The 18,582-nt window shown below is 43.8% G+C and overlaps 1 protein-coding gene across 1 annotated transcript in view; it reads right to left on the reverse strand.

Moving 5' to 3' along the window:
• The window catches only part of LOC106578905 (voltage-dependent T-type calcium channel subunit alpha-1G), a 166,582-nt gene extending 151,176 nt beyond the window's left edge, over positions 1-15,406 (reverse strand). The window contains exons 1-2 of the mRNA XM_082965756.1: positions 14,482-15,406; positions 13,841-14,229 (exon numbers count right to left, since the gene is read on the reverse strand). Of these exons, the coding sequence (XP_082821882.1) occupies positions 13,841-14,229; positions 14,482-15,397 (1,305 nt within the window). The 5' untranslated portion in view covers positions 15,398-15,406. The remainder of the gene's footprint in view (positions 1-13,840; positions 14,230-14,481) is intronic.
• Between the last annotated feature and the right edge of the window lie 3,176 nt (positions 15,407-18,582).

Below are 18,582 nucleotides of genomic sequence, written 5' to 3' on the forward strand. Positions count from 1 at the left end.
AAATAAATATTATAGCTTGATTACATTTTAGGGTATCTGAGGAGTAAATAGAAACGTATTTTGACTTCTTGAAACAAATTTTAGGGGTAGATTTTCGGAATCCTTTCTCTGCATGCTGAACGAGTGGATTACTCAAATCGATGGCACCAACTGAACATACTTTTTGGGATAGAAAGAAGGATTTTATATAACAAAACAACACTACATGTTATATCTGGGACCCTTTGGATGACAAATCAGAGGAAGATTTTCAAAAAGTAAGTGAATATTTAATCGTTATTTGTGAATGTATGAAACCTGTGCCGGTGGAAAAATATTTTGATCTGGGGCGCCGTCCTCAAACAATCTCATGGCATGTTTTCGCTGTAATAGCTACTGTAAATCGGACAGTGCAGTTAGATTAACAAGAATTAAGCTTTCAGCGGATATAAGACACTTATATGTACATAAATGTTTAAAATCCATATTATTTATGATTATTTATTTGAATTGCTCGCCCTCCAGTTTCACCGGAAGTTGTCCCGCTAGCGGGACCTCTAGCCCTGCATTCTTCTACCCTCCTGCACACACACACAGACAGACAGACAGACAACATGGCACTGCATCACTGGCAGTAAAGGTACACACATCACTATTAGATTACATTACAAGGTCAAACCTCTGCTCTTCATATGATATTCGCTCACATCTAAATAACAAGGAAATAGCCATCTAGGAAAACAACTAGGTGTGTGTGTGAGAGCGAGAGAGTGAGAGAGAGTGAGAGAGTGAGTGAGAGTGAGAGAGTGAGAGATGGGGGGGTTGAGGAGCATCCATTGTTGGTGGAAGTTGCTGTGCTGAAGCTTTTTAGCAGGGCCGTGGGGTGGAAACATTGGTGGAAACAACCCAATCGAGTAAAAGAAAAGATACCTTATTAGAAAATGACTTAAGTAAATGTGAAAGTCACCAAGTACAATGCTACTTGAGTATTTTGTTTTAAATATTCTTAAGTAGCAAAAGTAAATGTAATTGCTAAAATATATTCAAGTATCAAAAGTACAGTTGAAGTTGGAAGTTTACATACACCTTAGCCAAATTCCTGACATTTAATCATAGCAAATATTCCCTGTTTTAGGTCAGCTAGGATCACCACTTTATTTTGAGAATGTGAAATGTCAGAATAATAGCAGAGAGAATGATTTATTTCAGCTTCTTTTTCTTTTATCACATTCCCAGTTGGTCAGAAGTTTACATACACTCAATTAGTATTTGTTAGCATTGCCGTTAAATTGTTGAACTTGGGTCAAACGTTTCAGGTAGCCACAAGCTTCCCACAATAAGTTTGGTGAATTTTGGCCCATTCCTCCTGACAGAGCTGGTGTAACTGAATCAGGTTTGTAGTCCTCCTTGCTCGCACACGCTTTTTCAGTTCTGCCCAGAAATGTTCTATATGATTGAGGTCAGGGCTTTGTGATGGCCACTCCAATACCTTGACTTTGTGTTCCTTAAGCCATTTTGCCACAACTTTAAAAGTATTCTTCGGGTCATTGTCCATTTGGAAAACCCATTTGCGAACAAGCTTTAACTTCCTGACTGATGTCTTGAGATGTTGCTTCAATATATCCACAATTCTCCTCCCTCATGATGCCATCTATTTTGTGAAGTGCACCAGTCCCTCCTGCAGCAAAGCACCCTCACAACATGATGCTGCCACCCACGTGCTTCACTGTTGGGATGGAGTTCTTCAGCTTGCAAGCCTCCCCCTTTTTCCTCGAAACATAACTATGGTCATTATGGCCAAACAGTTCTATTTTTGTTTCATCAGACCAGAGGACATTTCTCCAAAAAGTACGATCTTTGTCCCTATGTGCAGTTGCAAACCGTAGTCAGATTTTTTATGGCGGTTTTGTAGCAGTGGCTTCTTCCTTGCTGAGTGGCCTTTCAGGTTATGTCGATATAGGACTCGTTTTACTGTGGATATAGATACCATTGTACCTGTTTCCTCCAGCATCTTCACGAGGTCCTTTGCTGTTATTCTGGGATTGATTTGCACTTTTTGCACCAAAGTACATTCATTTCTAGGAGACAGAACTCGTCTCCTTCCTGAGCGGTATGATGGCTGCGTGGTCCCATGGTGTTTATACTTGCGTACTATTGTTTGTACAGATGAACGTGGTGCCTTCATGCATTTGGAAATTGCTCCCAAGGATGAACTATACCTGTGGAAGTCTACAATGTTTTTCTGAGGTCTTGGCTGATTTCTTTTGATTTTCCCATGATGTCACGCAAAGAGGCACTGTGTTTGAAGGTAGGACTTGAAATACATCAACAGGTACACCTCCAATTGACTCAAATGATATCAGTTAGCCTATCAGAAGCTTCTAAATCCATCATTTTCTGAAATTTTCCAAGCTGTTTAAAGGCACAGTCAACCTAGTGTATGTAAACTTCTGACCCACTGGAATTGTGATACAGTGATATTGTAAACAATTGTTGGAAAAATTACTTGTGTCATGCACAAAGTAGATGTCCTAACCGACTTGCCAAAACTATAGTTTGTTAAAAAGATTTTTGTGGAGTGGTTGAAAAACGAGATTTAATGACTCCAACCTAACTGTATGTAAACTTCCGACTTCAACTGTAAAGGTAAAACTATTAATAATTTCAAATTCCTTATATTAAGAAAACCAGATGACACTCAGTCATAATTTACAAACAAAGCATTTGTGGTTTGTGAGTCCACCAGATCAGACGACAAGCAATTTTCTCTTGATATGTGTGTAAATTTGAAAATGTTCCTGTCCTGCTAAGCATTTAAAATGTAACAAGTACTTTTGGGTGTCAGGGAAAATGAATCACCTAAAAAGTACATCATCTTCTTTAGGAATGTAGTGAAGGAAAAGTTTTCCAAAATATACATACTAAAGTAACATACAGATACCCCAAAAAACTACTTTGTATTTTTATTTTAATGTAGGATAATATAACACATTAGATCTGGTAAAAGATAATACAAACAAAAAAACATGTGTTTTCATATTTTATTTTTTCATTATCTTTGAAATGCAAGAGAAAGGCCATACATTCAGATAGGAATGTAGATGTTGTCCACAAGATGACAGCAGTGTGTGTGCAAAGTTTCAGACTGATCCAGTGAAGAATTTTCCCAAATGTGTCCCGAATTGGTCAATTTGTACATTTTCAAGTCCATAACTATAGATAACATACAAAAATGATATGGTAATAAAATATTTAAGTTTACACACTCTTAGGAATATCATACATGATGGATCATTAGCTTATACACTAACTTTCACACATCTAGATGGCCGGGTGGGGTGGGTGTGGAGCTAGAGACAGCAGTGGGGTCAAACTGTAGAACGCAGTTTCTACATTTTAATATATATTTATTTTTCAAACAAAACTACACTACATTGTGTCTCTGGAACGCTCAGGATGACAAATCAAGAGCAAGATTACTGAATGTAAGTACATGATTTACCTTCAGAGGTGAATGTATCAAACAAGTTGCAGTGATAAAAGTTTTTTGTTATTGTGCACTATCCTTAACCTGTTAGGGCTAGGTGGCAGTATTGACACAGCTGGATAAAAAACGTACCCGATTTAATCTGGTTACTACTCCTGCCCAGTAACTAGAATATGCATATAATTATTGGCTTTGGATAGAAAACACTCCACAGTTTCTAAAACTGTTTGAATGGTGTCTGTGAGTATAACAGAACTCAAATGGCAGGTCAAAACCTGAGAGATTCCTTTACAGGAAGTGGCCTGTCTGACCATTTATTGTCTTTCTTTGACATCTCATTCCATTACAAAGGATCTCTGCGGTAACGTGACACTTCCCACGGCTCCAATAGGCTCTCAGAGCCCGGGAAAAACCTGAATGTCGTCATTCCAGCCCCAGGCTGAAACACATTATTGCCTTTCTCAAGTGGCCGATCAAGGGACTGTGGGCTTAGGCGCGTGCACTGGCCGCCCCCGTCTTTGTGATTTTTCCTCTGTTTACCGAAAAGGAGATTCCCGGTCGGAATATTATCGCTTTTTTACGAGATAAATTGCATAAAAATTGATTTTAAACAGCGGTTGACATGCTTCGAAGTACGGTAATGGAATATTTAGACATTTTTTGTCACGAATTGCGCCATGCTCGTAACCCTGATTTACCCTTTAGGATAGTGTCTGGAACGCACGAAAAAACGCCGCTATTTGGATATAACGATGGATTATTTGGGACCAAACCAACATTTGTTATTGAAGTAGAAGTCCTGGGAGTGCATTCTGACGAAGACAACATAGGTAATAACATTTTTGTTATAGTAAATCTGATTTTGGTGAAGGCTAAACTTGCCGGGTGTCTAAATAGCTAGCCCGTGATGGCTGGGTTATGTACTTAGAATATTGCAAAATGTGAAAATCGAAAGAAATAAGCTAAGACTTCCACAAGTCTGGTTCATCCTTGGGAGCAATTTCCAAACGCCTGAAGGTACCACATTCATCTGTACAAACAATAGTACGCAAGTATAAACACCATAAGGATCATGCTGCCATCATACCGCTCAGATAGGAGACGAGTTCTGTCTCCTAGAGATGAACGTACTTTGGTGCGAAAAGTGCAAATCAATCCCAGAACAATAGCAAAGGACCTTGTGAAGATGCTGGAAGAAACAGGTACAAAGGTATCTATATCCACAGTAAAACTAGTCCTATATCAACAAAACCTGAAAGGCCATTGAACAAGTAAGAAGCCGCTGCTCCAAAACTGCCATAAAAAAAGCCAGACTATGGTTTGCAACTGCACATGGGGACAAAGATCATACTTTTTGAGAAATGTCCTCTGGTCTGATGAAACAAAAATAGAACTGTTTGGCCAGAATGACCATCGTTATGTTTGGAGGAAAGAGGGGGAGGCTTGCCATCTGAAGAACACCATCCCAACCGTGAAGCACATGGGTGGCAGCATCATGTTGTGGGGGTGCTTTACTGCAGGAGGGACTGGTGCACTTCATAAAATAGATGGCATCATGAGGCAGGAAAATTATGTGGATATATTGAAGCAATATGTGAAGACATCTATCAGGAAGTTAAAGCTTGTTCGCAAATGTGTCTTCCAAATGAACAATTACCCCCAAGCATACTTCCGAAGTTGTGGCAAAATGGCTTAAGGACAACAAATTCAAGGTATTGGAGTGGCCATCACAAAGCCCTGACCTCAATCCTATAGAAAAGTTGTGGGCAGAACTGAAAAATTGTGTGCGAGCAAGAAGGCCAACTAACCTGACTCAGTTACACCAGCTCTGTCAGAAGGAATGGGCCATAATTCACCCAACTTATTGTGGGAAGCTTGTGGAAGGCTACCCGAAACGTTTGACCCAAGGTCAACAATTTAAAGGCAATGCTACCAAATACTAATTGAGTGTATGTAAACTTCTGACCCACTGGGAATGGGATGAAATAAATAAAAGCTGAAATAAATAATTCTCTCTAGTATTATTCTGACATTTCACATTCTTAAAATAAATTGGTGATCCTAACTGACCTAACTGACCTAATGTTTACTAGGATTAAATTTCAGTAATTTTGAAAAACTGAGTTTAAATGTATTTGGCTAAGGTGTATGTAAACTTCCGACTTCAACTGTATATAAACTTTTTGCAACTTCCTTTACAAGTCAACAAACTTTATTAAAAAGTGGAAAAGTAAAACTAAGCCTGGTTCACATCTAACAGTTTATATAGGGAGTGACTAGAGGACACAAAACTTTCCAGATTTTGAATTTTGTTTTGTGGAACAAACAACTGTTTATCCGCCCCTCTACATCACCGGCTGGTGATGAAGAGGGGCGGATAAAACCCTGCTGGAGGCTCTCCTGTACGTAGGTCTCCATGGCCTCGGTCTCCGCATAGGAGAGGGGATAGCCGTGTCTTCTCGGAGGGCTGCGTCAGACAGCAAGTCGATGGCACAGTCCCAGGGGCGATGAGGAGGCAGGCATGTATTCTGGGACTTAAAGAAAACCCGATGCAGATCCGGGTATTCTTCTGGTAACTCCACTTGAGGGGCGTGGTCCGGACTTTCCACCTTAGTGGTGTTGACAGACACCACGAGACACCTCCCCTGACACTCCTGCGACCAACCCAGCAGTCTCCCCTCGGACAGGGAAACAACAAGGTTATGCCAACTCAACCATGGGAGACCTAACACAACGGGGTGCGTGGTGGTGTCTATAATCAAAAATGTGATCTGTTCTAAATGAGTGTCATGGGTCAGCAGAGAAACGGGAACGGTGATGTGATTTACGAGCCCTGGCCCTATTGGACGATTATCCAGGGCTTGAACCGGAATGGGTGACTGTAGGGGAACCAAAGGAATGTGTAACGCAGTGGCCAGTGCGCTATCTAAAAGATTCCAGGCAGCTCCGGAATCAATCAGCGCTAACGGGAGTGAGGGGCTAGGTTATTCAGGGAATTTAATGGGAATACACACTGGTTGAGTTGACAGAAAAGAAGGGGAGATCTTGCATCCTACCTGGTTTGGAACAGGAGAATTCATGTCCCTGATTTGAGTCCTAATGTAGACAGCTAGCTATACCCTCTGCTAGCTGTCAGCTTGGCTAAACAGTACACATAGCAGAACATCACGTCCCTGATTTGAGTCCTAGCCAGTGTCTAGGAACACGTAGTTAGCAGCGGAGGACAGGAGAAAACGCTCATTTTTCTTAATTTCTTTAATTTGTTTTGCTATTCAAACGATTATGACAGACAGACAGACAGACAGACAGCAGGGCATCTTGCATAATAGTAGTTGATAGCGGGGCCGTTTGAATCAGACGCACCCATCCTGTTAGTCATCCGACTTATCAAAGATTAATAAGACCATTAGATCTAATTACTGCCAACAAAAATATTGCTTGGCCTTTGTGTCCCTCGTCCTGTATGTCTGGGGGTAAAACATGGGGCTCTCAGCTTCCCTCCCCTCCATACCCATCTAAAATAGATCAGTGATGTATCTTGTAAAATCCCCTTTAAATACAGGCTCTTGATATGCCTGTTAGACACTGAGCACACCACACCACAACCCAAGGAGTGTGTATTCATCCCTTCAGAGTCCCCCTTAATTAAAGTGACAGTTCCCTAAAAAAATCGAGGTTTGTGAGGCATTGTCATATTGAAAAGTGAAATAGAGTCCATAGTCAATAGCATCTGTGAAAGGAGAAACCTTTAGCAAACTAGCTCTCTGTGTTGGTGGGGTGAGAGTTCTACAGCTGTATAAAGCCCACTTCTCCCTAGTGTTAAAGACAGTAGTGTAAAGTACTTAAGTAAAAATACTTTAAAGTACTACTTCAAATCAAATGTATTTGTCACATACACATGGTTAGCAGGTGTTAATGCAAGTGTAGAGAAATGCTTGTGCTTCTAGTTCCGACCATGCAGTAATATCTAACAAGTAATATAACCTAACAATTTCACAACAACTACCTTATACACACAAGTGTAAAGGAATGAATATGTACATAAAAATATATAAATGAGTGATGACCGAACAGCATAGGCAAGATGCAGTAGATGGTATAGAGTACAGTATATACATATGGGATGAGTAATGCAGGGTATGAAAACATTATATGAAGTGGCATTGTTTAAAGTGGCTAGTGATACATTACATCAAGATGGCAAGATGCAGTAGATGGTATAGCGTACAGTATATACATATGAGATGAGTAATGTAGGGTATGAGAACATTATATAAAGTGGCATTGTTTAAAGTGGCTAGTGATACATTTAATTACATCAGATGGCAAGATGCAGTAGATGGTATAGCGTACAGTATATACATAAGAGATGAGTAATGTAGGGTAAGTAAACATTATATAATATAAAGTGGCTAGTGATAAATTGATTACATACATTTTTCCATTATTAAAGTGGGTGGAGTTGAGTCAGTATGTTGGCAGCAGCCACTCAATGTTAGTGATGGCTGTTTAACAGTCTGATGGCCTTGAGATAGAAGCTGTTTTTCAGTCTCTCGGTTCCCGCTTTGATGCACCTGTACTGACCTCACCTTCTGGATGATAGCTGGGTGAACAGGCAGTGGCTCGGGTGGTTGTTGTCCTTGATGATCTTTTTGGCATCCCTGTGACATTGGGTGGTGTAGGTGTCCTGGAGGGCAGGTAGTTTGCACCCGGTGATGCGTTGTGCAGACCTCACTACCCTCTGGAGAGCCTTCCGGTTATGGACGGAGCAGCTGCCGTACCAGGCGGTGATACAGCCTGACAGGATGCTCTCGATTGTGCATCTGTAAAAGTTTGTGAGTGTTTTTGGTGACAAGCCAAATTTCTTCAGCCTCCTGAGGTTGAAGAGGCGCTGCTGCGCCTTCTTCACCACGCTGTCTGTGTGGGTGGACCATTTCAGTTTGTCTGTGATGTGTACGCCGAGGAACTTAAAACTCTCCACCCTCTACTGTCCCGTCAATGTAGATAGGGGGCTGCTCCCTCTGCTTTTTCCTGAAGTCCACGATCATCTCCTTTGTTTTGTTGACATTGAGTGTGAGGTTATTTTCCTGACACCACACTCCGAGGGCCCTCACCTCCTCCCTGTAGGCCGTCTCGTCATTGTTGGTAATCAAGCCTACCACTGTAGTGTCGTCTGCAAACTTGATGATTGAGTTGGAGGCGTGCATGGCCACGCAGTCATGGGTGAACAGGGAGTACAGTAGAGGGCTGAGGACGCACCCTTGTGGGGAGCCAGTGTTGAGGATCAGCGGGGTGGAAATGTTGTTACCTACCCTCACCACCTGGGGGAGGCCCGTCAGGAAGTCCAGGACCCAGTTGCACAGGGCAGGGTTGAGACTCAGGTTCTCGAGATTAATGACGAGTTTGGAGGGTACTATGGTGTTAAATGCTGAGCTGTTATCGATGAACAGCATTCTTACATAGGTATTCCTCTTGTCCAGATGGGTTAGGGCAGTATGCAGTGTGATGGTGATTGCGTCGTCTGTGGACCTATTGTGGTGGTAAGCAAATTGGAGTGGGTCTAGGGTGTCAGGTAGGGTGGAGGTGATATGGTCCTTGGCTAGTCTCTCAAAGCACTTCATGATGACGGAAGTGAGTTCTACAGGGCGGTAGTCATTTAGCTCAGTTACCTTAGCTTTCTTGGGAACAGGAACAATGGTGGCCCTCTTGAAGCATGTGGGGACAGCAGACTGGGATAAGGATTGATTGAATATGTCTGTAAGCACACCAGCCAGCTGGTCTGCGCATGCTCTGAGGACACGGCCGGGATGCCGTCTGGGCCTGCAGCCTTACGAGGGTTAACACATTTAAATGTTTTATTCACGTTGGCTACAGTGAAGGAGAGCCCACAGGTTTTGGTAGCGGGCCGTATCAGTGGCACTGTATTGTCCTCAAAGCGAGCAAAAAAGTTGTTTAGCCTTTCTGGGAGCAAGTCATCGTGATCCGCGACGAGGCTGGTTTTTCTTTTGTAGTCCGTGATTGACTGTAGACCCTGCCACATACCTCTCGTGTCTGAGCCATTGAATTGCGACTCTATTTTTGTCTCTGTACTGACGCTTAGCTTGTTTGATTGCCTTGCGGAGGGAATAGCTACACTGTTTGTATTCGGTCATGTTTCCGGTCACCTTGCCCTGATTAAAAGCAGTGGTTTGCGCATTCAGTTTTGCGCGAATGCTGCCATCAATCCACGGTTTCTGGTTGGGGAATGTTTTAATAGACGCTGTGGGTACAACATCACCGATGCACTTGTTAATGAACTCGCACACCGAATCAGCGTATTCGTCAATGTTGTTGTTCGCCGCAATGCGGAACATATCCCAGTCCACGTGATCAAAGCAATCTTAAAGCGTGGAATCCGATAGGTCGGACCAGCGTTGAACAGACCTGAGGGCGGGAGCTTCCTGTTTTAGTTTCTGTCTATAGGCTGGGAGCAACAAAATGGAGTCGTGGTCAGCTTTCCGAAGGGAGGGCGGGGGAGGGCCTTATATGCGTCGCGGAAGTTAGAATAACAGTGGTCTAGGGTTTTGCTACCCCTGGTAGCACAATCGATATGCTGATAGAATTTGGGGAGCCTTGTTTTCAGATTAGCCTTGTTAAAATCCCCGGCTACAATAAATGCAGTCTCAGGATATGTGGTTTCCAGTTTACATAGAGCCCAATGAAGTTTTTCAGGGCCGTCGATGTGTCTGCTTGGGGGGGATATACACGACTGTGATTATGATCGAAGAGAATTCTCTTGGTAGATAATGCGGTTGGCATTTGATAGTGAGGAATTCTAAGTCAGGTGAACAAAAGGACTTGAGTTCCTGTATGTTGTTATGATCACACCACGTCTCGTTAATCATAAGGCATACACCCCCGCCCTTCTTTTTACCAAAGAGATGCTTGTTTCTGTCGGCGCGATGCGTGAAGAAACCAGGTGGCTGTACCAACTCAGATAGCGTGTCTCGAGTGTGCCATGTTTCCGTGAAACAAAGAACGTTACAGTCTCAGATGTCTTTCTGGAATTCTACCCTTGCTCGGATTTCATCTACCTTGTTGTCAAGAGACTGGACATTGGCGAGTAGTATGCTCGGGAGCGATGCGCGATGTGCCCGTCTACGGAGCCTGACCAGAAGACCGCTCCGTCTGCCCCTTCTTCTACGGCGTCGTTGTTTTGGGTCGCCGGGTGGGATCCGATCCATTGTCCTGGGTGGTAGGCCAAACAGAGGATCCGCTTCGGGAAAGTCGTATTTCTGGTCGTAATGTTGGTGAGTTGACGTTTCTCTTATATCCAATAGTTCCTCCCGACTGTCCGTAATAAAACCTAAGATTACCTAGGGTAACAATGTAAGAAATAACACATAAAAAACTAAATATTGCAAAGTTTCCTAGGAACACGAAGCGAGGCGGCCATCTCTGTCGGCGCCGGAAATTAATATTAGTAGTTTTTTGGGGTATCTGTACTTTACTATTTATATGTTTGACTACTATTACTTTCACTTCACTATATTCCATAAGAAAATATTGTACTTTTTACTCCATACATTTTCCTCGACACCCAAAAGTACTTGTTACATTTTGAATGCTTAGCAGGACAGGAAAATAGTCAAATTTAGGCAGTTATCAACAGAACATCCCTGGTCACCCCTACTGCCTCTGATCTGGCTGACTCACTAAACACAAATGCTTTTCTTGTAAATTATGTCTGAGTGTTGGAGTGTGCCCCTGGCTTTCTGTAAAAAAAACTAGATCATTGTGCCATCTGGTTTGCTTCATATAAGGAATTTGAAATTATATACACTTTTAGTTTTGATACTTAATTATATTTTAAAACAAATACTTTTAGACTTTTACTCAAGTAGTATTTTACTGGGTGACTTTTACTTGAGTCATTTTCTAATAAGGTATCTTTACTTTTACTCAAGTATGACAGTTGGGTACTTTTTCCACCACTGGTCAAAGGGAATTGGGGTACGAGCCGTCTTTCTAACAGAGACACAACAATAGCCACACAACCTGCTGAGAAAAGAGAGAGAAATGGAGAGAGACAGAGGTAGAGAGAGAGAGAGAGAGGAAGATGGAGAGAGTAAGGAGTGGGATATCTGGTAGTTTCTTTGCAGAGAATACATGGAGGTCGACTTCATCGACTGGAATGTCTGGCACAAATAAGCTCTCCTTTTATTTTACAAGGTTCCCACTCTCTTCCTCCTTTCTCTATCCCCTTGACAATTTGAACAGAGTATGTACTGTACATGTGGTAGAGTTTCAGATCTCCTTGAGGACAGTGTTAGAGAAAGGGTTTAGTGGGGATATTGGATGTATTAGCTGGTTGGAGGATTGGAGTAGCGTAGCTCAATGTTTTGTCTCACCAAACTTTTCACAGGTACGGATATATTCACACTCTAGCACACACTCAAATAATAACTTTCCAAGCCTCATCTAGAGAGTAGGAATTCATGTCAGAAGAACCCAGACAAAGAAAGGGAACGAGGGAGAGGGAACGAGGGAGAGGGAACGAGGGAGGGGGAACGAGGGAGGGGGAACGAGGGAGAGGGAACGAGGGAACGAGGGAGCAAACACAAGAGGATAACAAGGGAGAAGAGAAGAGGGAGGGATAGGGGAGGAAAACTATAAAACTTTATCCTAATACCAGGAGAGAAAGTGTGTGTGTGTGTGTGTGCGTGCGTGCGTGTAATTGGCGTCTGATAGTATTTGTTGAGCGACTGGGTAGTAACCCTGTGAATCTGGATGCCTGCTCTACACACACACACAAACACACACAAACTCACACCATGTGGGTCGGCTGGGGGATAAAAAGACAGAAGAATCAGAGGAAAACTACACAGGGAAGCTGGAACGTTGGAACACTCAATCAGAATGGGAAGGTGGACTCTCTTCTCCCCTAACCCCTCCCTTATACACACATGCACACAAACTCTCTCTCATACACACAAACGCTCTCTCTCACACACAAACAAACGCTCTCTCTCACACAAACTCTCTCTCACACACAAAAACTCTCCCTCTAACATACAAACTCTCTCTCAACACACCATTGAAATCTCTTCAATCTCTCCACTAGCTGCTTCACCACTACATCTGTATGACATATAGTGCGTTAGTGCAGGATATCTGGTGGCGTGCTCCCTTCAGGCTACGGTTTGAGAGAGAGAGAGAGAGAGGAATTCACAAAATGGGACAAACACCAAATTGAGACTATGCATGTAGAATTCTGCATCAGTGTACAACATAAAACACCAAATAATGCATGCATAGCAGAATTAGGCCAATATCCGCTAATGATCAGATCCAGAAAAGAGACGTTAAATTCTACAATCAATCAAATGTATTTATAACCACCTAAGAGGGAGTGATTCCCAAACCTTCCATAACAAAGCCATCACCTACAGAGAGATGAAATAACAAAGCCATCACCTACAGAGAGATGAACCTGGAGAAGAGTCCCCTAAGCAAGCTGGTCCTGGGGCTCTGTTCACAAACACAAACAGACCACACAGAGCCCCAGGACAGCAACACAATTAGACCCAACCAAATCATGAGAAAACAAAAAGAGAATTACTTGACACATTGGAAAGTATTAACAAAAAAACACAGAAAACTAGAATGCGATTTGGCCCTAAACAGAGAGTACACAGTGGCAGAATACCTGACCACTGTGACTGACCCAAACTTAAGGATCTTGATAAACTCACATATATATTGGGTGAAATACCACAGCAGCAAGATGTGTGACCTGTTGCCACTAGAAAAGGGCAACCAGTGAAGAACAAACACCATTGTAAATACAGCCCATATGTATGTTTATTTATTTTCCTTTTGTAGTTAACTACTTGCACATAATATGAAACGTCTTTATTCTTTTGGAACTTTTGTGAATGTAATGTTTACTGTTTTTTTTTTGTTATTGTTAATTTCTTTAGTTTATTATCTATTTCACTTCCTTTGGCAATGTAAACGTATGTTTCCCATGTCAATAAAGCCCTGGAATTCAGACGTTTGGGGGCCTTCTTCACCCTTAACACACAGACACACACGCTCTCCTGCACTTCACATGCCACAAATATGCTCCTGTAAACAAGACAGTCCAGAGTTGAAACGCTCTGAGGATTGAGAAGAAAGGGAATTTCTCTTCGGACTTCAGGGAATGAAGTTGAGTAAAGGCCAAGAGAGGTTCACTGCACACGGCTACACACAGTCTAAACCACTGACCTTACAGAGAATAGTCCTCAGACTACAGATTGTCTTCTCCAATCCCAACCTACCCCAGTCCTACACACACACACACACAATCCTCCACAAGATATACTGTACAAACAACAAAATCACACTCACCTGTTCGTGGTACTCAATCCCCATACTCAGTGTATTAATCAGAATGGCGATCATGATTCCTCTTCCAAAATACTTGCTGTCCACTATCTTCCTAAAGGTATCACACACCAGCCTCCAGGCTCGGACCACTCTCCCCACCGTGGTACCCAGCTTTCGCTGCCTCTTCCTGGGCTGACGGCTGTCCCTGTGGTCCCTGTGGTCCCTGTGGTGGAGGTCCTGGGTGAGCTCGTAGACGCCCTCGCTGTCTGATTCCCCGAGGGTCTCGTTTCCGTCTGTGCCTTCTGACTCCCCTAACAGAGCCTTGACACAGTAGGGGCACGACTCAGGGTCAAAGGTGAACGAGGGGTCCAGGGTTCCGATGGCACTCAGGTCATGTCGTGAGAGCTGGGCTAGAGGGAGGAAGGGATGGACGGTGATGATGAAAGGAAGGAGGGATGGAGAAGAAAAACTGTCATACTTCCAGATATATCACATCAGCACATTTGTTGATATTGCACATCAGAAAAGCAATGTTCCCTTTTTGTCCCTATATCATTACAGTCACAGCATGACTTCAATTAAAACAAGACAAAAACACCAGTCGAACCACACCTCTAACTCCTGTCTTTCTCACATTGGTTTGAGTGTGTTTAATGGCTTACCTGTGGGTGTGTGTGTGTCTAACACAGTCGATGGTCCTCTCTCCAGGGGTAGAGAGGGTATATTGAGGTTTATATTACTAATGGTACTAGCTGTAACACTGCCACTTCTAAACTCCATTAGTGTGCTGGGCTGTAGGGTGGGGTAGTTTTTAGGTCTGGGACCAGCGAACGGCACTGAGTTCCTCTTCATAGGCCTGGACATGGGCGTAGGGGCCAGGGAGAAGGGGCTAGTGGTAGGGGCGAGGAGTGTGGGGGTGCTGGGCTCCAGGTGGCAGTCTGTGTGTAATGTGCTCCGCACTGATGACGAGTTGCCACTGCCGGTTCCCAGAGCGGGATTGGCCGGTGACACCGGGTTTGCCAAGTTCAGGTCAGAGGTCGGCAACGGAAGAGGACCCACCATGAGACGCCCAGTGCCCCCGTTGTTGCTATGGGAACCCATCTCCACTTCCCCCCCTTCTCCCCCGACCCCCGCCACCCCTCTCCCCCCTAGTCTCCCTCTCACACTCCCGTTCACTAAGTGATAGTGATAATGATGATGGTGATGTTGGTGAACCAAGTAATGAACGGACATAGACCCTTTTGTGGAGACCACAGAACCCTGTCGCGAAGTCTTCCTCCTCTTTCTCTGGCTCCCCCTTTCCCTCTCTCTCTCCAGGGCAGGAGGAGAGGCTGCGATGTTCATCCCAGCACGGCGCATCACGGCCCGGCAGACATGGGCCACCTGCCTGAACCCCTTGCGGATGACGTGGACCAGGAGTTTGAGCAGCTCGTCGTAGCAGGAGCCCGGCTCAGAGAAGGAGGCCAGGGTACTAGCATTGGACAGGAAACGGATGCGCTGTTCCCTCATCAGCTGGCTCTCCCTCTGCTTGGTCTCACTGAACTGGGTGGCGATGACAACCAGACACAGGTTGATCATGAAGAAAGAGCCAATCTGGAGAGGGACAACCAGAAACAAACACAAAGTTAGTATCTAGAAAGAGTCCTGCACACCTTTTTACATGTATTTTATCTGCACTGTTTGTCATTCTTTTCTTGTGCTAATAAAGACACTAAACTATACAAAACTATAAATAGTCAATCTGAAGAGGGACAACCACAACCACACAGAGTTAGGGGTGGTCACTAGTTGCCACAAAGTCAAAATTGTCTCTATTGTAAAAATTCATGAAAACAAAAATGTGCTTGTTTGTCTTAATTTAAGATTAGGGCTAGACCCAAGGTTAGCAGTGTGGTTATGCTTAGTGTTAAGGTTAAGGTTTAAAATCAGATTATAAGAAGAGAAATGTGACAACCAGAAACACACACCGAGTTAAGAGAGGGACAACCACAAACACATCAAGTTAAAATCTCAAGAAAGAGTCAATCTAGAGAGGGACAACCAGATACACACAGTTAGGATAGGGACAACTAGAAAAACTCACAGAGTTAGGATAGGGACAATCCGAAACACACACAGAGTTAGGAGAGGGACTACCAGAACACACACAGAGTTGGATTCTCTCCTCATCCACTTTAGGGAGTTTTTCCAACTACATCTCATCTCCACTGTGAGTTTAACATACAAATAACAGACAGTCCCCCAGGTTAGTTACTGGCTAGCCTCCCAGCCTCTGTGAACCAGCTTCTCCAGCTCTGTGAACCAGCTCTCCCAGGTTAGTTACCGGCTAGGCTCCCAGCCTCAGTGAAGGTTTGCTTGAGGAGATAATACTGTACTCTTTCACCAGGCTGTGTACTGTGTAGTGGTGAGGGAGTATCAGACTGAACAGATGATGCGTGGTGTTCTGAGACATGTTTCTGGAAGCAGACGTATCTTTACATAAGGGCCTTGGAGGGCATTCAGGAGTCAGAAGTTTGCTAGGTGTTTGAATAAGTAGCTATGCCTAGGGCAATGAATTCTGCTACACACACATGCACACACACACACACACACACGCACACAAACACACACACGCACACAAACACACACACAAACACACTCTCTCATTTGGTCTCTTACGATGATGAGGAGGATGAAGTAGATGAAGTTGTAGAAGGAGTGAGAATCCATCACAAAGTACATGATGTCCACCCATCCCTCCAGAGTGATCACCTAGAGACGCAGAGAGAGAGGAGGGGGAAAGGGAGAGGAAAGGGAGAGAGAGCGAGAGGAGAGGGAGAGAGAGAGAGAGAGACAGAGAGAGAGAGAGAGAGAGAGAGAGAGAGAGAGAGAGACGGGGGAGAGGGAGAGAGAGACAGAGAGAGAGACAAAGAGACACAGAGAGAGAGAGAGAGAGAGAGAGAGAGAAAGAGACAGAGAGAGAGAGAGAGAGAGAGAGAAAGAGACACAGAGAGAGAGAGAGAAAGAGACTCAGAGAGAGAGAGAGAGACACAGAGAGAGGAGAGAGAGAGAGAGAGAGAGAGAGAGAGAGAGTGTGTGTGAGTGTGTGAGTGAGTGAGTGAGTGAGTGAGTGAGTGAGTGAGTGAGTGAGTGAGTGAGTGAGTGAGAAGATGGAGAGAGAGAGAGAGTGAGAATGGGTGAGAGAGACGGGGGAGAGACAGAGAGAGAGAGAGACACAGAAAGAAAGAGACAGAGAGAGAGAGAGAGAGTGAGAGCAACAGAAACACAGACAGTATGTCAGGCATTTTGATTTCCAACCCCTCCCCAGTGCACCATTCACATCACACTCCACCTCTGTCTTTTTCTCTCTCCGTTTGAGTTTCACCCTGATAGCACAGAACACAGCACAGCTGACAGTAAGTTATGATGTGTAATCCTCTGATTAAACAGTCTGCAAAGTCTGTAAAGACACCACAGTAACACAGGGACAAATTAAAACTCGAACAAAGGCCCTGCGATTAATAGGCTGATAAGGGAGTGAATGACGGAGATGAAATTAAGAACTTCACTTTGCTTCCAACGCCATAATTGTTGCTTCTCTCTTAATCTACCGAACCCTATTCCTTAGACACAGCAGCAGGACAACCAATTGCCCTCTCTATCACTGTCTCTGGCAGGTAGCCTAGTGGTTAGAGAGTTGGGCCTGTAACTGAAAGGTTGCTAGATCAAGTCCTCGAGCTGACATGGTAAAAATCTGTTGTTCTGCCCCTGAACAAGGCGGTTAACCCACTGTTCCTAGGCTGTCATTGTAAATAAGAATTTGTTCTTAACTGACTAGTGTAGTTAAATGAAGGTATAAAAAAAATACACCCTAACACTAGGCAGGACAACAGTTATATGAAAGTGTGATCAGTCAAGTGGTCAACTGTTTCAGCGTACTTTAAAAAAAAGACAGAGATAAAAACACTTTTACGACAAAGCTTCAAAGGGTACATCTAAAGAAGATGTACAGTGTAGAGTACATTTCTTTTTCCAAAGATCAGCTTTCTCTAACCCCGGTGCCAAATACTAAAGTACCAACTTCCTGAGACCTTTCTGAAGTATTGCCAACCTGGACGTTTAAACGCCTTCGTTTTTAACGGGTCAACACAATTGACTCTGCTTTGTGGAGTGCATGTGTGGTTCTGTGCATACCATGACATACACTACATATACATGTACGTGCAAATCTATATGTACACACGCACACTCCCATGCCATTCCCTCACCTGAAAGATGGCGATCCAGGCGTAGCAGATGTTATCAAAGTTGATGGCCCCTTTGAAGGGGTTCACGTGTCCCGCGGAGCAATTACTGTAGTACTGGTACCAGTTGATACAGGTGGTGTTGTCTGTGCTGTTGTAGGACTTCATGTTCACCTGGCACTGGAGACCTCCCTCCTCATACAGGGTGGGCACAGAGGAACACAGACGCATGCCGTTCTCCCTGGGCATGGAGCAGATGAAGGGACTCTCATCGTCCTTCTCTGTGTGGTAGTAGGTCTCTAGTTTGATGGACAGAGGGCTGCAGGAGAGAGGCAACGACACTATAGTTAGTGTATTGTTATAGTAGGTTCTAGTAGCTATAGGAATAGAGCAGATGAAGGGTCAGGAGAGAGGCAACAACAGTATAGTTAGTGTACTGTTATAGTAGGGTTCTAGTAGCTATAGGAATAGAGCAGATGAAGGGTCATGAGAGAGGCAACGACACTATAGTTAGTGTACTGTTATAGTAGGGTTCTAGTA

Source organism: Salmo salar, chromosome 19 (assembly GCF_965601325.2).
Source record: "Salmo salar chromosome 19, fSalSal1, whole genome shotgun sequence".
Taxonomy (NCBI): domain Eukaryota; kingdom Metazoa; phylum Chordata; class Actinopteri; order Salmoniformes; family Salmonidae; genus Salmo; species Salmo salar.